Source organism: Myxocyprinus asiaticus, chromosome 32 (assembly GCF_019703515.2).
Source record: "Myxocyprinus asiaticus isolate MX2 ecotype Aquarium Trade chromosome 32, UBuf_Myxa_2, whole genome shotgun sequence".
Taxonomy (NCBI): domain Eukaryota; kingdom Metazoa; phylum Chordata; class Actinopteri; order Cypriniformes; family Catostomidae; genus Myxocyprinus; species Myxocyprinus asiaticus.
In genome coordinates this window covers 42,673,475-42,697,107 of record NC_059375.1, presented here as the reverse complement: position 1 = coordinate 42,697,107, position 23,633 = coordinate 42,673,475, and the positions used below count along the sequence as shown (strand labels likewise).

General features: G+C 35.3%; 1 protein-coding gene across 10 annotated transcripts in view; it reads left to right on the top strand.

Moving 5' to 3' along the window:
- The window catches only part of LOC127423501 (calcium-activated potassium channel subunit alpha-1-like), a 197,348-nt gene that overhangs the window by 12,866 nt on the left and 160,849 nt on the right, over positions 1-23,633 (top strand). For all 10 annotated transcript variants that reach the window (XM_051667858.1, XM_051667856.1, XM_051667855.1 and 7 more), the window contains exon 2: positions 18,880-19,044. In XM_051667858.1, the coding sequence (XP_051523818.1) occupies positions 18,880-19,044 (165 nt within the window). The remainder of the gene's footprint in view (positions 1-18,879; positions 19,045-23,633) is intronic.

Sequence of the window (23,633 nt, the reverse complement as noted above, 5' to 3'; positions counted from 1 at the left end):
TTGTTTTTGTTAGTATTCTTATTATTCTTATTCCTGTAGCTCTAAATTGCCCAATAACTCAAGATCTCCTTGGTAAAAAGTTTTGAAATTTGGCACATTGATACTACAGGCCACGAGTAACTACCACACCAAAAATGGCCCACGTGAGCCTATAGGTGGTGCTACAGGCCACGCCCCAATTTTCTATATTCAAAGTGATGCCATTTCCGCCCCATAAGTCCAACATTTCTGAAACCTGGTATATATGCCTCATTTCTCATGAGGAACAAAAAGCCTCTAGAACCCATAAAGTCCGCCATGATGGATTTTCCTGTACAGTGAAAATTTGGGAAAACCTACAAAAATCTACTCCTCCTGAACCATAGCTCCAATTGACTTGAAACTCGGTGTATGTGTAGGATACATGTCTTTCAATTTGATATTTTGCAAAAAGGAATATAATCCAAAATGGCTGAAAGGTGCACATTTATGTAAATGTACACATTGTCTCAATATCTCTATGTCCATAAATCGAACGCCATTTTGACATATGGTTTTTCAAACGTAACAGGCTTCAAGATGACATCACTCTGTTCTACTCTGCCAATTTTCACATCGATATGTGAAAAGATGATGGAATTAGAGCCAAATCTGACCCAAGCTAATAAACTGGTCTCTACTTATTTCAACATTTCCACTATAAATATTTTACTATTATGCGAGTATACTCTTGTCCAATGGTAATGCTACAAAATCTGCCATTGCTACAATTGCTTTGAAATGTTGTGTACATGTGTGAAGTACATGTCTCTACCATGTCAATTTGTAAATAATTTGCAGTTTTAAGGAGGAATCCGCATTGCTGCTTGCAGCTATATTTATTATTATTATTAATATTACAGTTATTATATTACATAACTATACAGTAGTGATATATTTCTCTCATACTTTTTTTTTCCATTTAAATTTAGCTTTTTGTTTCTGTGAAAAGCCGGAATTTGATTATTAAACCATAAAAGGCTGCTATTTAATTAAATAAAAATGTAGTCTGTATGTGCCTCGCACTACAAAGTGAATTAGCGCTTTGTTCGCTGTCATCTGCTACAAACTCATGATGCTCATGATGGAGTTTTCTGTGTATGAGTCAAGGATCTCTAAAAGGTATGAGCACAACATCGTCTCCACACTTTCACTTTAAAGCGTGCCGCACATGCAAACTATATTTATCTCATGAAATCGCAGCCTTTGCAGTTTAATAATCACACTAGGACATAACGTGATTAATTAGTGCACGTAATGACATTTGTACTTCAGATGTTATAAATTTTTGGTATCTGAACGTTATTACAAACACTATTACAAGTACATGAGCGCGGTATTGGGACATCCCCTAGTCTTTTGTGAGAAAATGTGATTGCTAATGTGCACATGCCTTTTTGTGTGAAATTTTGATTAAATATAATGCTAAAAAAAAGTAATAATTTTTTTAGCCAATTTATTTGTGAAATATCAATTAATATTATTAATTGTGCAAAATATCGGCATCGGCCATTAAAAAAACTGTCGACCTCTAGTAGTCAGTAATTGTCTGTGATGTAATTTTTCTCTGTAGCTTTAGTTTTCAGGTTGTTTGAGCGATGTGATAGTGGTGTTTTTGTGTGTTTTTAGCATGTTATTGTTTTGGGGAGGATGGTGTCTGTCTGCACATTGTCTGGCATGCAGATAAAAGCTCTCTCTCTCTCTCTTTCTCTCTCCCCCAATCACATAAACAGTCCCATTAGTGGAACACCATTAAGAAGGAGGTCAACGACAAATCTACTTTCACAATCCCTCCCCTCCCTTCCTCCTTTCCTCCCTCTCTCTGTCTTTCCATATTTTCCCTTGTTTGTTTTTTCTCTGAATGAAGCCACAGCTTGTAATAGATTATGTCTGACACATCTGTGTGTGTATTTATCATATAAATGGGGTTTATTGGACTTGTATTTTGTTAGTCTTAATGACAGTGTGGAAAGAATAAAATTAGTGGATCTTGTAAACACAGTGTGTATGTTTTGATTGAGCACTAAAGAGTTGTGACTGATTGTGACTGTCTTTATGAATCTTTGACCGATATGCAGAACTGTAGCATGTGTGCATCAGGGTTTTATAATTTAGAATATTAAAGTTTTTTTGTTTTTATTTTATTTATTTTTTTATTGTAGTGCACATTTTGTAGTTTCTGTTTTGTTTTCATTCTGTTGCACACTCATTTTAATTTTTGTTGATTATGTAATTAATATATATATTAGAGGTAAACCGATATATCGGTTTTACCGATAGTTGCTTTTTAGAGCTATCGGTTATTGGCAAAAATGAATGCTGCTAGTTTCTTTTATTCCTTAAAGGTGCAGTATGTAAGATGTTATTAATGACACCTGTGGCCGTTAAGTGAACTGCAGCCAGGTACCTGTTGCTCGTGCTCGCGCTCGTGCACACACACTATAGGGACACGAGCATCAGCCAAAACAATGACATAACGTACAAAGAGACAACGTGATTCACTGACATCATGATGACAGATGAGGTAGCATAATTAAAATTACACAGTTATGATTGTTTTACTACAAACTTTGAGATTGTATATTATATTTGACTCTCCAGTGCTGGAACAGGGCTAATATAAAGTGTGGATATAGGTCTGACTATGCGAGAATGTAGTTTGAAGTAATCACTTTTCTTTGCATGATATATTGACTGCATTTATACGATAGCCTATGTCGGCGCTAGCTAGCTAGCCAGCTTTATCAATAGCTGTTAGCTAAATTTGGTGGATGATGACAGTAGTTGTTTATAAAATAGACTGTACATTATAAATATGTTGACACAATTCAGTATTGATGTGATTTCATCACAACTATCCTTTTGATATATCGATACGCTATTGTTTTATAATATTAGATTGTATATATTTTCTGTATAATCAAGTTACGTTACACTAATGAATGGAGCTTTTTGCATTATCTTGAACATTGTCTAGCATTCATTTCATGTGTTATTGTAGTTTAGCTAAAATGACACAGATCAATCCTTATGGCACTATATTTCACATGCTTTGCAGTTTTGTAAGATTACCTGTCCAATAAGAAGAACGCCAATTCAGGGTCGGTTTTGATCCCCAAATCCGAACGAAGGTCCCTCCAGGAATCAAATGCCCTGCCGATGTTCACTCTAGTTTTCACTCGACCACGATCACGTTCCCACTTAGCCAGACTGGATTTAGTAGATACATTTATTTATTTTTTTTGGCTTTGAGTTTGTGTAGGAGTCGGTGTTGTGCTGGGAGCCGGATGTTTGCTGGATACCATCTCTAAGATAACGTTACCTAGTGTTGCAGTTTGTTGTCGCTGTTGAATAGCGGAAGAGAAACACTGAGGCTCTCGGGAGCGCGCATAAACGTCACATCCTTTGGATTTTCCCGGCAAAACTGACCCGCTCCCTTCGCATGAAAATCAGTCTACAGGCTTTAATAGGCAACCTAGGAAGTCCAGGAAGGGCTTATTTTTTAAGTTGCGTTACAAGCCGTTCACACATTGGCAAAAAAAAGGCGAATATTACATGAAAATTGTTACATATTGAACCTTTAAGTTTTTTTAAATTAAAGCGAGGACATGCAAATAAAAATACAAAGTGTCTCCAACTACATATATTGTGAATAATAATATATAGGCTATAAAAAGCCTAATTTGGTAAATATGAAATATAGAGCATTGTGACGGAGCCAAATCTCCATCATTTCAAAATAAGAGTCTTCGGCGTGTTTCAGGCTTGTTTAGTGTTAAAAGTCCCATGCACCAAATCTTTGTTTCTGATTATTATTGGGATTTTGGTTGAAAAATAAACTACATCTGGGATTTATTCATTTTGGCCTCTGTGTCTGTGCCGACTAAGGAAATGTTGTAACATTCTATGAATTGATTTTAAAAACTATCGACCGATTAATCGGTTATCGGCCTTTTCTACCACCTTAGTTATCGGCATCGGTAAAATCCACTATCGGTCGACCTCTAATATATTATTTATTTATTTATAGAATACATGTATAATTTAATAATAAATAAATCAAATAAATACATATACAATTATAAATACAAAGTATAAATATTTGTTTATATATTTATGTATTTGTAAATTAATTTATTTACATAACATTCGTATTTTATTTATTTTATTACATTTCATTTTCCTCATTGTAATAGTTTTCATTTGGAAGAATGTGTATGTGCTGCAAAACCTAATTTTGTTAATCAGTATTATTAATTTTCAGTATAAATATCTAAAAATCATTCAAATATGATGAATTTACTTGAAAAGCAAAATTGTGAAAGATAATAAGTAAATTTTTTTTTTTTTTTTTTTTAATAAATAGAATTAGGCTTATTTTACTTTCCCCTTTTTTAAATAGTTTTTTTCTTTCCTTTTTTGAAAATAAATATTTTTTTTGAAAAATACTATGTGTAAGCAGAATTCTAACACAGTTTAGTGTGATATATGATTAAAACAAAACTACAACAACAACAAAAACAATTTGCCAATGATTTAAAAATATAATAAAAATAAAATAAATACATATACAAATATAAATATAAATACAAAGTATATATATATATGTGTGTGTGTTTATATTTGTATATGTATTTATTTACATAAATAACATGATTATTTTATTCATTTAATTAAATTTAATTTTCCTTGTGTGTGTTTGTTCTGCAAAACATCATTTTCTTAATCAGTATTATTATTTTCCAGTATAAATATCTAAAAAAAAATCCTTAAAAACAGCAAAATTGTGTAATATAATAAGACCCTTTTTTTAAAAATAGAATTAGGCTAAAATGTCTTTCCCCTTCGTCAAAAATTTAGTTTTTCTTTCCATTTTTAAAAAATATATTTTTGTAAAAATTAACTTAAGCATAATTCTAACAAAATGTGGGGGTCTGGGTAGCTCAGTGAGTATTGACGCTGACTATCACCCCTGGAGTCCCGAGTTTGAATCCAGGGCGTGCTGAGTGACTCCAGCCAGGTCTCCTAAGCAACCAAATTGGCCCGGTTGCTAGGGAGGGTAGAGTCACATGGGGTAACCTCCTCGTGGTCGTGATTAGTGGTTCTCGCTCTCAATGGGGCGTGTGGTGAGTTGTGTGTGGATCATGGAGAGTAGCATGAGCCTCCACATGCTGTGAGTCTCCGCGGTGTCATGCACAACGAGTCACGTGATAAGATGCGTGGATTGTCCTCCGCCATCTGGATTGAGGTGAGTAACCGCGCCACCACGAGGACCTACTAAGTAGTGGGAATTGGGTATTCCAATTTGGGGAGAAAAGGAGATAAAAAATGTTTTAGTGTGATTTATGCTTAAAACAACAACAACAACAACAACAACAACAACAACAAAAACTATTTGCCAGTGTGGTAAAAAAAAAATGTTGTATTAAGGGTGTTTATACATGTTACTGGAAAACAAAAATACTGATTAAGAAAATGATTTTTTTGCAGTGTGCTGAACATGTGTGATTATGCTGGTCAGAGTTTTATGGAATAAGATGCGACAGCTTTGATAATAAATGTTGGCCACTTCCGCTATCAGTTAATTAACTAAATGGCCCAAAGTCCAGCAGTGAGGCCTGATTTATGGATTATTATTCAGATTCTGATGGATCGCGCCGGCCAAGAGCTGAGATGCAGAAAACCATTGCAGTGCTTCAAAGAGCAGTAACTTCAGCAGCCATTAAAACTAATACTAGTCGGAATAACTCACATTTATAAACGAGACTGTCGGAGTGCTGATGTTTCCTGCCAGGATGATAAATGATAGGAATTTGGTTATAATGTGGATGAATGTGATTTTGCCAAATGAAAATATTTTCAGCTTAATTAAGCCTCTCCAGAAGGAAAGTTTTGAACACACAAGAGTGGGTATTTTAAGCATTTCATTACAGTGCAGAGAGGAATACAGATGCTGTGTGTAATGTGTCTTAGGGGCCGTTCACACAGAATCCGTTTTTGTCTCCGTCTGCACTATTTTACCATTGGTTTTCTATGTAAATATGCGCTAGATGGACATCTTTCACCATTTTTGTGTCTTGTCTTTTTTTTTTTTTTTTTAATTGTCAACCTTTTAAAAACATTTTCAGTGTGAACGGCCCTTTACTTCTGTGAAGGATGTTCTCAGCTCTTTAGCCAAAATTATTTATTTGTTTCATACATTTTTTTAAATCATGCTGGTCATACTGGCTTGGAACGACATAAGGGTGAGTAAATGATAACAATTTTCATTTTTGGGTGCACTTTAAGAGAATTAAGTAGTGTTCATTTTTGCAGGAGGAGTTTTTGGCATGTTGAATGTGTTTCCTGCAGCTGTAGTTTCCCATTAGTGGGTTTTTTTTTTCTCTCTGATTTTTCAGACGGAGCTCAATGCTTTGATTCATGAGGGACATTTTCAGAAATAATTGGAACGAGGGATCTCTGCCATCACTGCTGGCCATTTTTCTTTGAACTTTGCCATCTTTTAAATTAAATATTTATAGAGAGCGAGCATTTTTGGGCGACATTTTCAGACGAGATCATTAGGCCGACAGAACTGCAGCGTGCAGCCAATTAGACGTCCTTCAATCGGTCTGAAGACTCTGTGTGTGTGTTAACGGGGAGGTTTTATACGGTGTTTGTGAGCTCGCCGTCTGTCATTCATCTCTTTTCATCTCGGTTTGTGGTAGTTAAGGTTGCGTGTTTATTAGCGTCTCTAGCCCTGCCTCAAACAAAACTCTGAAAATCTGTCACAGTACCACTAATCTTACGAACTTGGGCAAATTCAGCGACTATTTCTTCCCTGTAAGTGCTCTTTGTGTAGTAGTCAGAGAACTAGCACAAAGAAACGGAAATTGCATAAAGCCAACTGATCAGATTTTAGCTTGCCAGTTTGAAAAGTTTTTGACATTTTTGTTTAACCCTTTTAGCTCTGAATGTGTTTTTAAAGATTTCCTGTTTCAGTGGCATACCCAAAATTTAAGGCTTATAACTCGACAAAAAACAAAACAAAGCATGGAGGGTCAAGTGTTTGGTATCATTGTAAATAAAACTTTTTACATTTTTTTTGATGATATAGATTATGATACATTCAGAGACTCTCAGTCTAAGAAACTGCTGAAAAAAAAGATTAAGCCAAAAATGTAAAATTTTTCTTATTTGACATTATATATATCTCTGGATGTAAATAAGGTGGCTCCGAAAAACTGCTTTTGTTTTGTTCCCAATCATGTCAACTGTATATGAGAAACATTTTCTGTTGATATGACAAAGCAATCAAAAGTTATAGCATTACAAAAATAATTGATCATAATGTCCAAAAACATCTCCAAACAAATAAAACATAATAATTGTACATAAGAACTAATTACACATGCAAACACAACAGTGTCTAAAGGTTTGAATAGCATGCAGACATGATTTTAGTAATGACATTTCACAGAATGAGTTTCATTCTGTGTCATTTGAGGTATCATTGAATCTGTGTCATGTATTTGGCGCCATCTCCTGGTGGTCATATGTAACATTGTGCTTCATGTGGATTATCTAATGATCTATGCATAATCTGTCTGATTACCTTGAGTGTGGGCTCATTTGAAAGATAATCACCTCCTCTAAATAATGATATGTGATACTTTGTTCTTTTTATATTTCGTAAAGTTATAAGCAAAAATGTGGCATATAAGCAACACCAACATAATTGTCAAAGACATATACTTAGCTATTACTCACTATATTTTTGTCTGTGTAAAACAAATAGGCTGGTTGTATTCTACTCTTTGAGAGCTTTCCAACATATGACACATGGCTGTTTGATCAGTTTGATGTTTTTACTAATTGCAATAATATGTACCGTGCATTTTTTTTAATTATCAAAACGGAACACTTCTGATTTGTCTGCAAATTTCTAAGCACTTGTTCAGTTTTGATAATAATGTCTACATGCATTGGAAAGTAAATCTTCTAAGCTTTCAAATGATATCTATTTTGTGTTGGTCAAGACTGTAGTTATTAATATTTTGATGATTGGCTTGCCCATTCGAGCATATAGGGTTAATTAAGCGCAACAATGCCCACTCACCTTTTTGTCCGTCTTGGTTCCGGAAGTATTTTTACCATTTTTTTTTCCAACCTGATCTCATAAATATACAGTTTTTGCAAAATGAAATTACAGGCTTCATTACACATTTCGTTGCAGTTTCCCAGCAAAATGTCCAGTGGGGGGCTCCAAAAGTGAGTGAAATTGTTTCATAATCAGAAGATGTTTTTAAGGTGAATTTTAGATGGAGGTTTAAATGAGTAAAGCGTACCTCCCTAACCTAAAACTGTAACCTAAACCTAACCGATAGTGTCCTAAAAGCAAATGAGAAGTGAACAAAACAGACACCCTTACCCTATACCAACACCTAAACCTAACCGATAGTGTCCTAAAAGCAAAAGCGACATGAAAAGCACATTTTCTGAAGCAGACCGTCATTTTGTGTTGCTTCTATGCCACTTTCGGCTCACGTTTTAGCTTGCGTGTTTGACTGGGCTTGAACCGCGGACTCCCGAGTCCAAAGTCCAATACTCTATCAGGTGTGCTACCACAAAAGCTAATCACAGTGGAATAATTGTGTAAATGTAGGTGGGTCTGTAATACAAGCATTAAAATGTATCGTTTTTCAAATTATGCGTTTTAGTAAGAGTTTCTATATCATAACATATCAGTGTGAGTAATAGTGTGAAAAATTCATGTTTATAAAGTTATCAGCCATTGTACCCGTTATTTGTGTGAAAGTAAATAAAACGCACAGTTGTTGTAGCACCTCTAGTGTTAATTTCACCAGGAAACTGTCGCTAAACATGAAACACAGCATGTAAAAGTCAGTTTGTAATCACATTACTAGTGAATTTTAAGTTACTTTATAAAACACTTCAGAAAACACCCTTCAGCGGTCACAAAATACAGATTATTTAAATGTATTCTACATATATTATTTTACAAATGTGTAACCCAAGGATAGTAATAAAAAGTAATGCCGTTAATAAAAAGTCAGCCACTGTAATCTGATTACAACATTTTTAATGTAATTCTCTACATTGCGTTTTGTACTAAAGGTAATTGGAATACTGTAATTAGTTACTTTGTAATTGGATTACACCCAAACCACGTTTCATAACATTACAAACTCTGATTTGAAGCAAAAAAGTATTGACTATTGATTTAAAGTTGTTGATTTATAAGAATAGAATCAATATATTTTAAGTTATTGCAAAGTACTTTGAGAGTGACTTGATTATGTCATTCACATTACGTCATAGTCGCTGCAGAGCTCTTTTGCCGCACTTTGTTTGCCACAAAAACTATTAAACATGATTGTTTAAAATTGCAGTTGAAATAATGTTGACTGATGTCTTCAACAGAAGCATATACCATCAATTAACTACCTCAGAGCCTTACCCTACACGGTAGTTATATGGAGAAATTGAATGGGATTTTGAATTCCAGAATCAAATGGTTGTGCTCTTTATTTAATTAGATTGTCCATGAATGGGCGTGACATCTGAGGCTGAAACTTCATGAACTTTTAGGCTAAGGGAAAAAGACCCGTGAGAACCTGAAAGACTCTTTCCATTTTATTTTTTTACCCAGTCAGCGTAATTCAAGCAAACTGAATTACACTTCAACTGAAATGGCTCTTAAATCTCCACTGCCTAAAGCCCATAACCTGTCAAAGTGCACACACATAAATGTATAAGCACATAAATATTGTTTTTGATGGCTTATAAAGTTGAGAGCGAGCGAGTGATTCTGATTGGCCACTTGTACAGTTAGTGGGCTTATTGTGTTTGGATCTGCTAACCAGTGTCAGAGTTATAACTCTGTACGTTCTTCAGTTAAAATAAGCGCCTAGTGAGCTGCCTTGGTATCTATAGCCTTTATAGGCAGCTTCCTAACTTAAATGAAAGCTCATAAGTGACTTGGCACAACATTCTGATTCCCGAAGTAAAAATCCCATTCATGGGGGATTGATGTTTAACGATAACTTACAAACCTTTAACCCTTTAAGCTCGGATGGGTCCACGAGAAAAAAAAAGTAGTCAAAATATTAATAACTACAGTCTTGACCAACACAAAATAGGTGTCGTTTAAAAGCTTAGAAGCTCTTCTTTTCAATGCATGTAGACATTATGACCAAAACTGAACAAGTGCTTTGAAATTTGCAGACAAATCTGAAGTGTTCAGTTTTGATAATTTATATAAAAAAGAAAATGTTGCACTGTACATATTATAATAAGCAAAAAAACATCAAACTCATCAAATAGTCATGTGTCATATGTTGTTGGAAAGCTCTCAAAGAGTAGAATACAACCAGCCTATTTGTTTTACACAGACAAAAATATAGTGAGTAATAGCTAAGTATATGTCTTTGACAATTATATTGGTGTTGCTTATATGCCGAGTTTTTGCTTATAACGTCACGAAACATACCATTATTTAGAGGAGGAGATTATCTTTCAAACGAGTCCACACACAAGGTAATCAGATGTATAGATCATTAGATAATCCACATGAAGCACAATGTTACATATGACCACCAGGAGATGGCACCAAATACATGACACAGACTCAATGATGACTCAAATGGCACAGAATGAAACTCATTCTGTGAAATCTCATTACTAAAATCATGTCTGCTATGCTATACAAACCTTTAGTCATTGTTGTGTTTGCATGTGTAATTACTTCTTATGTGCATTTGTTATGTTTTATTTAAGAGTCTTTTGGACACTATGATAAATTCTTTTTGTAAAGCTATAACTTTACAATGATACCAAACACTTGACCCTCCTTGTTTTTTTCTAGCGTTATAAGCCTTTAATTTTGGGTATGCCACTGAAACAGGAAATCTTTAAAAACACCTTCAGAGCTTAAAGGGTTAAAGTTGGACCTACTGTGAGCTCAGAGTTTGTTAATCAATGGTATATGCTTCCGTTGAAGCCATCAGTCCACATTATTCAACTTCAGTTTTAAACAATCATGTCTAATAGCGGTATTTGTGCTGAACAAAGTGCGCCAAAAGAGCTCTGCAGCAACCGCGCACTCCTATGCAAAATGGCGCTGGTCTCCCTAGACTCTCATACTACTTGTATATTTGCAAATATATAAACTTGCCAGCATTATCTTCACATCTGGGGTGCGTCTTTGAAGCCTAAAAATGCTGCCTATGTAGGCAGTGCACTAGGTTTTGGAAAAGAGCCTAGTTTAGTATAATTTGATAACTTGTCTAAGGCAGTACTAACAATGATTTGTGCTTCTGTATGAGTGTGTTTAGACTGTTATTTATGTGTGTGTATATTCCAGAAGACGGACTGTTTCACAGAAACCATTGCAATTGCAGCCAAGTTATATTGTGTGTGTGTGTGTATGGTCAGTGACTGCTTTAACTTTTGAGTCCTCTCAAAACTGAACTTATCAGCACAACTGAAATAGATTTTTCTTCCTTTTTTGGCTATGTCTGTTGAAAGTGAGCTAAACGTTGGCCGAGATGTTTGAGAATCTCTCCGGTTTCTTTGGCTTCAAGCAAGATTAATTTGGCTTGATCACCGGGTGTATTTTTTCACTGTCCTCATACTTTGAGCTTGTCTTGCAGAATTTAGATGAAATGTGCTGAATTTGATTTCTGTCTCTTGAAGACATTGTTCATCACCCATTCAAAATGTGCTCTAAAATGGCAAGCAAATCAAAGAGTAGTTGCTTTCGACTTTGTTCTTAGTCGTTCTGCATGAATCAAAGCCCTCATAGAAGTTGATACGGACATGTTTAGTATGTTGTTAATATTAATTAAACAACATTAACAAGAAACTGAGAAAACCACTCATTGTTTTTGGCTTAATAACTTTATTAGCTTTAAAGACTCATTTTAAGTAGTTTAAGTAGTAGTTTTAAGTAGTTTTATGTCGCATTTTATTACTTTTTGCAATTTCTGAAAGTTTACTTAAATACGTGATACTAAAAACGTCTTAATTTGTGTCTTTGTTCTATTGGTTTTATTTGTTCAAATGCTTGTGCTTATTTTATTACTGACTGTTTACTTGTCTTAATTACTTGATGGGCAAATTAGTATTTTATTGTGGTATTGATATTGTTATTGAGAACCATCAAATTGCTTTTATATGTACGCAAAATGGACATTATAACTGAAATCTACCCAAACTAATTGGAATAGAATCAGATCGAGCTTGTGAATCTAAATCGAATTGGAAAATCTGTACTGATACCCAGCCCTGTAAAGAACTATAAGTCTTAAAATAAAATAACTGTTTACGTAATAATTAATTTTTAGCAAACTCTAATTATATATTTGATCATATTACTGTTGCCGCTTTTCACATCGTGTCAAACAACATCTCTAAACCTTACTGTTAAATCTGATAAGTAGAGACAGACCGATATATCGGTTTTACCGATTAATCGGTGCCGATAGTTGCTTTTTGAAGCTATCGGTTATCGGCAAAAATCTATGCCGATAGTTGCAGAGATTATTTTTATTATTTCTCCGTGTTTCTCTGTATACGGCACTGTTTTTGATTAGATAATCAAGTAGTCTAAATTGAAGCGAGGACATGCAACAAAAAAATCTGGAAATATAACCTTTCAGCACATACATTGTGCCTCCAACTTCATATCAACCTTATTCCTCATTAAACCTCATCTGGTGAAATATATATACAAACTCTTCATTTGGTGAATACATAGGCTATAAAAAGCTTAATTTGGTAAATACTGAAATATAGAGCATTTTAACCGAGCCAAGTCATTTCAAAATAAGAGTCCCTTGTGTGTTTTGGGCCTGTTTATAGTTAAAGGTTCCACTTTATGCATCTGGGGCCGGTTGCACCAGCTATGCGTACGTTACATAGCCTAGTTGTGGCATAAATGGGCACTAAGTCACAATTTACGCACCAGTAAATATTTGAGCGTTGCACCATTAAACTTAGGTAGAACGTAACCCTACGTATAAACTAAATATTTACGGCAGCCTCCGACCAGGAGTAATGGATGGAATAAAAAAGCAGACTCATTTAATGATATCAATGAGCTCATGTTTTGCGTGACAGGCTTCAGTCCTTTCGACATGCAGTATGATGAGGTTGGCATCTATACTCGTTTGCATTTACGGGAGAAAACATTATGTAAAAAATTTACCTCTTCAGCATGAACCCGATCTAACGGTGCACTTTCCTCTGTACGGTGTCAAGTTTCAGCATATATGATATAATAAATGTTTATTTTTTTCCAGCCGGTTGTATTAGTTTTTATTTATTTTTTGTCCCTTATTCGTTTTAGATACAGTTATTGAATATTATTATTTACATAGGCTAAATATACCATTAATGTTTTAATACTTACCATATTTTAATGGGGATATAATTTATTACAGCTGACAGTTTCGTGAGCAGATAAGGTTTGAACATCATCTGTAACAAGATCAAACTGAAATTCACGGCTTTTTAAAACATCTGTGTACAAATTTGAAGGTTGCTTATTGGATCAATATATGTAAACGTCATATTATGCGACTACGCATTACTTTACGGAGCGCTTACGACCTACTAGTTAAGTCTTGCCTTAAGAGCAGGTTATGCAACCAAATTAAGCACTGACTTAGTAACAAACTAACTAGTAGTTACTAAGCCCTTAGTGTAAACTTTACGTCCCAACTTACATGGGACCTTACGCACAGCTGGTGCAACCCTACCCAAATCTTTATTTTATTTTTTGGGCTATTATTGGGATTTTGGTTGAACAATAAACTGAATCTGGGATTTTATTCATGTTGGACTCTTGTAGCCTCTATATCTGTGCCTGTTATAGTATAGACATTATTTAACATTCTTCAAATCGACTTTAAAATCTATCAGCCGATTAATCAATTATCGGCCTTTTCCACCACCTTAGTTATCAGTATCGGCAAAATTCACTATCGGTCGACCTCTACTAATAGGCTTGTGAAAGAGGAATGGAAAACGCTGCAAAACTGTACAGATTCACTTTTCCTTAACCATGGAAAAAATCATGCATGTTTTATTTTATATTATTTTCTAATGCACTAAGCTTGAATGAAGAGGTCTTTGGGTCAAAAGTGTATCTTCTACTTCTAAAAGACGTTTTTTAATCAGGTTTTAATGATTTGTTCTCCTTTTGTATGCAGTGTAAGGTCATTAAACAGTAGGCTATGTTCAGCTTTTCAAGACTCTGTTCTGAGTTCAGTGTTGGCAGGTGCCGTCCTGTAGTCTGTCTGTCTGAGAGACCGAGAGACAGACATAAAGACAGAAAGAACTTGTCCTGAATATGGACATGTGCTCTTGACTTGATCACAGCACCTGTCAGTCTTCCATACACAGCTCACACAGCTCGTCACAGCAGGTTATGATGTTTTTGTAGTTGTGGTGGGACACAGAGGGTTATTGCAGATTTCAGGATTGGGTTTTGTGATATCATATGCGAGTTTTAGAAGAGGAAGAGAATGAACTACATCTGCTTTTTAAAGGAGTCATATATTGTATTTTATTTTTACAGTGTTTGACAAGGTTTCTTCCACCAAAAGCAACCGCATTAGTGTTTACGCTACAAACTTGATAGGGTCACGGATAGCAGGGGCAAAACAATGCATAATACGTATATATAATAAATGCATTTAAATGAATAATAAATGCTCATATCATTATCATATATGCATTTTCATTACATAATATTAATTGATAGAATGTAGAATTTTTACATTTGTAGAAAGATATAATGTGATTTATAATAATGATGACTAAAAATGATAAATAGTATGTATGCTTTTATAATATATATAGTGTTTATAGTATTTACAGGGTGTTAAAGGGATGTGTGCATGTTTTCGCTCTGAGCTGTGTGTCGGTAGGTCAGTGCTGCCATGTGTGCGTGTGTATTTCAGTGTAACATATACGATTGATTGCTGGTGTGTTACATGTCTCACATATGTGACATTCCCTGGCGTGTGTGTAAGGGAGTTTAACCATGTCACCTGACTCCAGAGAGATCCTGTTATAGACACAACAGAATATAACACTGCACAAATAGCGCTTTAAACTTACAGAATCACTCTGTGTATGTGTTTTAAATGTTTAGGTTGAGTGTTGTGTACAGTAATATAGAAGCAGGTGACGTGTGTTTGGTGGTACACACGTCTCCCGCTCCGGTTTAGTGTTAAAAGTTAAAGCATTGTATGTGGGTCATTCTACAATGTTGCAACTAGGGATGCTCCGATCGATCAGCCACCGATCGGTATCGGCCGATATTCACGTTCTATGACTCGATTGGTGATCGGTAATAATGTCAAACGACGTGTGCTCCTTTAAGACTTCAGCAGCACTGTCATGGCATCAGGAGTGTGGGGAACACTGGCATAGTGTTGTAAGACAACAAACTTGATCCAGCAGTTAAGAACAATGCCATGAGAGAGGTATGGCGAATATCAAAAGTTTGTGTACTGTATTGTTAATGTGCCGTTCCACACATGACAAGGCAAAAGGAAAACAGCACGAGCTGTGAAACGATCCTTATTATCAGTCTCCGCTGGGAATCTCAGTAATAACGCGAGTTACATGATGTGGTGTAATTCAATCGTCTTTATTAAATGACATTAACAATAGTAGCTCCCGTAGAGTCCAGTAACATGCACTCTTTCTCCGCTTTCATCTCTTGCCCTCACGAGAGAGCGTGTGTACACCTCATTAAAGTTCAAACAGCAACAAGTGAAAAATTATTATATAAACTATTAATACAGTCATCCAACTAAATGAAAAGGCAGGGAAGGAATTTATAAATATAGTAATTATTTATAGAATATTAAGATATCATAATATGATGTATTAAATATAATGCAAAAATAAAATAGGAATAAAATAAGGAATCAAAACAAGCCCAGATAGGACTTGTGATAGAAATCAAGTATTTTTCAGCCTAAGGCGCATTTTAATTAACGCAGAAGCACGGCAAGTCTTCCATCACCAAAATGCAGAATGAGAAGTTTTTGTTTGCAAGCACTTTTCATGGTGAGTTGGATGCTGGCATGCATCATGAACGCAGCTTCACGACTGCAGTAGAAAAGCGGATAGCCACAGTCTATCCTACAGATTGGACAATTATGAAATTAAAAATGATAGTTCACATTGCAAATGTATATATAAAAACAAAAGGCTTTTGTAATTAAATGTGTACATGTCATTTATTTCTACACTTGCCTTCATATTTAAATCATCTCTATACATTTCTACTCCCTATTTACTGAATTATTATTGTTGGCATCTAATATTGTTGGCATCTAATATTGTGGAGAATGACAGTTTAAGGGATTTAATGCCTATTGCAATAAATATAAAACCTATGTGGGGAAACTAGTTCTTTCAATTAGTCAAAGTCCCACTTAGACTTTGGGAAACGTTTGATGTTACTTGAATTGGTGATATTTTAGTGCATTTCTATCTTTATACTGTGGAAGGCTTTGTTTGGAAAATGTTAATAAAGCATTATGTTATTACATATTGTTTGTTTTGTTTCTTAAGATGGAAATAAATGCATTTTGACATGAAAAGAAGTATATATAGTGTCAACTTTCAAAATGCGATTAATTGCGATTAACTACAAACAAATTATGCGATTAATCATGATTAACTACAAAAATGATGAGATTAATCGCTATTAACTATAAAAAATTATGCGATTAACTACAAAAAATTATGCAATTACAATTAATTACATAAAATGATGCGATTAATCACGATTAACTACAAAAATGTACGCGATTAATTGTGATTAACTACAATAAATGATGCAATTAATCGCGATTAACTACAATAAATGATGCGATTAATCGCGATTAACTACAAAAAATTGTGCGATTAATTGCAATTAACTACATAAAATGATGCGATTAATCATGATTAACTACAAAAAATGTATGCGGTTAATTGCGATTAACTACAACAAATTATGCCATTAATCGTGATTAATTTCTTTTAGCGACTGACAGCACTAGTAAAAATACTTGGGTAGTATGCTTAAGTATTATTTTTGAGGATTTATACTTAAGTGTAATTTAAACGGAATACTTGTACTTTTACTTAATTACATTTCCAAAGAAAAAATAGGACTTTTTACTCCTTACAATTTTATTGTAAGGAGTAACAATTTTATTGCACATAATTTTCTTTAGTCTTACTGAACTGAAGCTGCCTTTTCACTGACCAGAGGTCAGTCATTTCAAATGGAGTGTCGCACGGTGTCTGTGTGGAGATCCGACCATCTACAGAGGCAGAATTTTGGATCTGATTTGAGCTTTGGATACGTTAAAATATTTGTGCGAGTAGACCGTATGTGACCGCCCGACTGAATTTGATGTATTCATTCAAAACTATGATCACAAAGTGAGAAACACTGACGGTTTTTGTCCTAAACTTTATTCTAAACGCCTGCTACTTCTACAGATTGGACAATTATGAAATCAAAAATGATAGTTCACATTGCAAATGTATATATAAAAACAAAAGGCTTTTGTAATTAAATGTGTACATGTCATTTATTTCTACACTTGCCTTCATATTTAAATCATCTCTATAAATTTCTACTCCCTATTTGCTGAATTATTGTTGTTGTTGGCATCTATTAATTATAATAATAACTATAATAACTATAAAACCAACAATGATAATAATAATAATAATAAAAAGAATGGAATCTGAGTAAATATTAATTATGAATTTTATTGACTTCATCTGCTCAACAGCAAGGTTTGGTAGCAAACCTCAGAAAACAATTCACAAAACCAACAACATTACTAGCTTTCTACAAAGCTTCATTTGAATTTTTTTGATCTTGCTCCATGTCTCAAGGGGCTCTGTGCTCTGACATTGCAATTCATGAGTGCCTTCTCTCATGCAACAAACTTTGCGTGACTGTGGCAACATTTTTGCAAAATAATATTATGTGGTTCCCTACACTTTTTAGGGTAGTTCCAAAGTGAAACGTCCACTGTGTGGCACTAAAAGCAAGTGAATGTTCTCCTGAACAGATGAGGTTTTTAAGGTTAATGCTCTATCAAGATTTAAATCAAGAAAACTGACCTCCCTCTCCTAAACCTTAAACCTAAACCTAACCGATAGTGTCAGAAAAAGCACATGTGAGATGAAAAACACAACATGTCATATTGTGGTGCTTCAATGACACTTTGCACTCACTTGTCGACTCGTGTGCTCTTCAGGACTCATACTCCTTTACATCACAAGTGCAATGCTCTATCAGTTGAGCTACTGAGCAGTTTGATCACACTCGAACAAGCTTGTAAGTGTAGTTGATTATGTAATGCAAATGTTAAAATGAGTCATGCACTATAGTAAAAATGTTTAAATGTCATAAGATAGCATTTTGTGAGGAACAGGGCGAAAAGGAATGTGTGTAATGTGAATACTTTTTTACTTTCACTCAAGTATGTTTTTGGCTAGATACTTGGACTATAAATTGAGTAACATTTTCACTCAGTAACATACTTTCACTTTAGTATAATTTCAGAGTATTTTTTACACCCCTGAATCAATTTAAGAACGTGCATTTAAATGCACTCAGTTTCATGTTTTTCAGTGCAGTCCTTTTTTTGTAAATTAGGCTTAATTATAGATTGCACTTTATTTTCAAAACTATTTTTGCACAATTTTGTTGTCACAGTTTTCTGTGCTCATTCATATTGATGTTAAGTTGTTTGTTTATTCTAGCAGGATGTTGTTGTTTAGATGTTGTCTTTATGACTCTCTCTCTTTCTCTCTTTGCTCCAGGACGTGCAGCGAGTGAGTAACCCAGCTGTCACCAGTGTTGGGGGGATTAAAGTAGGGGGAGAACGCGAGACGGAGGTTGCGGCCAGCGAGGTGGGATGGATGACCTCTGTTAAGGACTGGGCAGGGGTCATGATCTCGGCTCAGACACTCACTGGACGCGTGCTGGTGAGTCCTGGCGTCACTTTCATCTGTGTTGCATTAATGGGATAGTTAATTTATAGTGAATGACTACAGTGATGACTTAAACTTCGTCCTGTTCCTCACGGAATATAGTGCACAACTATTCTGGTCTTTTATCATCCTTTTTTAAGCTTAAAAGTAATTTATTGTAATTGCATGGAAATAAGTGACCAGCACAGTCTTCAAAATTTCTCCTTATGTGTTTCAAGTTTTGAACAACATGTGGCTAATGAGTTAAGGATTTTCATTTTCTTTTTTTCCTCCCCTTTTCTCCCCATTTTTGGCATGCCCAATTCCCAATGTGCTCTATGTCCTCGTGGTAACGTAGTGACTTGCCTCAATCTGGGTGGCGGAGGACGAATCTCAGTTGCCTCCGCAGCTGAGACCATCAATCCGCGCATCTTATCACGTGGCTTGTTGAGCGCGTTACCGCGGAGACGTAGCGCGTGTGGAGGCTTCACGCTATTCTCCGCGGCATCCACGCTCAACTCACCACGCGCCCCACCGAGAGTGAGAACCACATTATAGCGACCACGAGGAGGTTACTCTGTGTGACTCTTTGAGCAAGCTCACAGACAAGTAAAAATGGCAAATTTTTTAGAGAACTTCCTACGATAAAAGCAGATTTTTGTCTATTTTGGGCTTACAGCAGTAGTTATCGGAGCATAAACAAGACATTTGTATTTGATGACTTACAAAAATCATATTTCACTTTGTGATTCTTTTGAAAATCTTTTGAACTGTGGTATTAGGGCAACAAAATTAACTGTACAGTCACATTTCTGATAATGAGAGCTTTCATTTGATATATGACTTGTCCATTTAGGTGCTATATGAAGGACTTTTATTTTTATATAAATATTTCTACCCCATTACCTCTAGGGGGCGCTGATTTTCAACACAAATGTTTTTAGGCCTTGTTTTGTTATTTTAGGTAACATAAATGCAGAAGTGATGGTTATCTCTGAAAAGTTCAGATTCTAAGCTTTCACATGATACCTCACATGCCTGATTTATGTACGGAGACTTTAACGTTTTAAGTGGAAACTTTTTTCGCGAAATAGCACCCCCTTTGGACCCGCCGGCACCATCATTTATCCAGTATACTGCGACATGTATAGGTGTTTCTTAAATTTCAGGCACTTTTATCACTGTGGACTTCACACTCTCACTAGTTTACTTTATTTAATTAGACTACTAACAATGTCTAACAGTGTATGTATCACAGGAGATTTATGTCATTTTTGTCATTACATTCCCACCAATGTGTCATTTCCAGCACATCTCAAATTCGGTATTGTGTTTAATAGAATTCTGTGCTGGATATGATGCTGATGGAAATGACACTTTTAACCTTTTTTTAAATAAAATGACTGACTCCTTTGTCTTCCTGAGGCATAATTTGGCAGCTTGATTGGAAATGATGGGCAATAAAAAGTTATTTTTCACTTGATTTTTCTTTGTTTTGTCATATTTAATCTCAAGCATTTATTATGGGCAAAATTGTTTGGTGTGCTGGAAATGACGTCACAACTGTGGGACAAAATTACTAGAAATCATTTTCACACAATAAATATTTCAATGGTTTATGTTTATTTCACTCATTGTTTGGATGATCATAGTTTTAAACATGTAATAATTTTATTTTTATAGTGTATTTAAAGGTTAACCCTTTAAGCTCTTAAAAAGTGTTTTTAAAGATTTCATTGTAAAGTTATGATACTCTCTGAGACTGTCAGCCTAAGAAAAATCACAACATGTTTTTCTTATTTTTCCTTATTTGACATTATATATCTCTGGGTATAAATAAGGTAGCTGCTTTTGTTTTGTTCCCAGTCATGTCAACTGTATCTGAGAAAAATGTTGTGTTGATCCGACAAAGAAATCAAAAGTTATAGCATTACAAAAATAATTTATCATAGTGTCAAAAAACATCTACAAGTGTCCAAAAGCCTCTCCAAACAAATAAAACAATAATAATTGTACATAAGAACTAATTAAACATGCAAACACAACAATGACTAAAGGTTTGTATAGCATACAGACATGATTTTAGTAATGAGATTTCACAGAATGAGTTTCATTCTGTGTCATTTGAGTCATCATTGAGTCTGTGTCATGTATTTGGCGCCATCTCCTGGTGGTCATATGTAACATTGTGCTTCATGTAGATTATCTAATGATCTATGCATCCGATTACCTTGTGTGTGGGCTTGATTGAAAGTTAATCACCTCCTCTAAGTAATGGTATGTGATATTTTATGTTCCGTTTATGTTCCGTGAATTTATAAATGAAAACGCGGCATATAAGCAACACCAACATAATTGTCAGAGACATATACTTAGCTATTACTTGCTATATTTTTGTCTGTGAGTAAAACAAATAGGCTGGTTGTATTCTACAACAACATATGACACATGGCTTTTTGATGAGTTTGATGTTTTTACAGATTGCAATAATATGTACAGTGCAATTTTTTAAAATAAATTATCAAAATTGAACACTTCTGATTTGTCTGCAAATTTCAAAGCACTTGTTCAGTTTTGGCCATAATGTCTATATGCATTGGAAAGTAGAGCTTCTAAGATTTTAAACGACACCTAATTTGTGTTGATCAAGACTGTCGTTTTGACGATTACATTTGTTCTTGTGGGCCTGCCAGCAGGCCTATCCGAGCTTAAAGGTTAATATTGAAAGTCCAGGTCTAAAGGCTAAAAAAGTAAGATCTATACATAAAAGACATTTGAAAAGTACCAAAAATAAATGATGACGGTCTGGTAAAGTTTCCATTTCAGTTTTAATGAGACCTTCATATAACAAAAAGGAAAAAGTTTAGATCTGTCAACCCCTGGGACATAAAAGTGCCTGAAGTTGAAGAAACACCCTTATGATGGGGACATACAAATGTAGGCTACTGCATAGTGGGACTTTGATCCCAGGGCGGCATGACGACCTTGGCGAGGGGCAAGGAAACGGGATGTTTGGGGCAGTTTGTTTGGAATAAGCTCATGTGTGCATTTACAGAAAATCAGAAGGTTTTTGTCATGGCAGAGGGGCTGTTGTCACATGGGCAGCACATGTCATGTAACGTTACTGCGATTCTGATTGTACAACGGCTTAAAGCAGAGACTTAACTCAGAGCAGATTATTATCAGTCTGGCTGTGTTTGATTCATCTCTTTCTTACACACAGAATTATATCAAGTATCATATATCACTACTACAGTAAAGTATCTCTTACTGGCATCTAGTGTGACAACGAATACACACAAACAAACGTGTCACTCTCCTGATGTGTCTAAATATATGACTTATTCATACGCCATGAGATTCTGTGTTTGCCATCGATGAGATACTTTTTCTTCCGCTACAGTTGGAAAACAAATCACAAACTTCTGCCACAAATACCACAGCTGAAGTGTGGTTACTGTAGTAAAACCATGATTAATTTCCATTAAAACTGTGGTTACTATGATTTTACTGCAAGTAGCAGATTAAAATCTGGTTTCTGTATTGAAGTCATCATTAATTTTGTGGTTTTCATGGTTTTGCAACAAATACCACCATTATACTATACTTGTAGTAGAACAAGGGTGGGTTGTGTGTGTGTGTGTGTGTGTGTGTGTGTGTGTGTTTAGGCAGGTTAATTCATGAATCATTTCCTCTCCAGATTATAACGATGGCTTCTTACATTGTTGTGTAGCAAGACCAGTCTGTAACCATGGTGACAGCAGCTAACCTCCAGACAGCAGAGGCGCATGCGTGTGTGTTTTTAGGTTGTTTAGGGGTCGAATGTAACCTCTTGCAGCTCAACACATACTTATTTCTAAGACACACACATTAGTTGCCTTTAACATAAAGAGAAAAGAGAATTACACCCTTATCAACTGATAGAAATTACTCCAGATAACTCTAGAGCATGCGTTGATCTACGACAATACTTTAAAGTACTACTTAAAGCTGAAGTGTGTCATTTACGCACCACCGAATGGAATTGCAAAAGTAAACATTGTTTTCAAACAGCTTTCTGAAAATGCACCCCGTCTGCCATTGATCACACAAACAGATTGTCCTGCCCCCAACTCACGCCATTGATTGAGTCAGTGTTGTTGGGGCGGGTCTAAGCGTGTCGCTCAAAACAAACAGGAATTTGAATAGGGCTACAGAGACAGTGTTTATAGTTTTTGAGAAAATGTACCTATAAATACGGAATAGGAGAAAGTATTTTAACACTGGAAAAGTGTGATATAAAATGTGATATTTAAGAGAGGTGACCAAGCGCCCGATGGTCACTCTGGTTGAGCTCCAGAGATCATGTGTGGAGATGGGAGGAACTTGCAGAAGGACAACCATCACTGCAACACTCCACCGATCTGGGCTTTATGGCAGAGTGGCCAGACGAAAGCCTCTCCTCAGTGCAAGACACATAAAAAAGCTCCTAAAGGACTCTCAGACTGTGAGAAACAAGATTCTCTGGTCTGATGAAATGAAGATCGAACTGTTTGGCCTCAATTCCAAGCGTCATGTCTGGAGGAAACCAGGCACCACTCATCACCTGTGCAATACCATCCCAA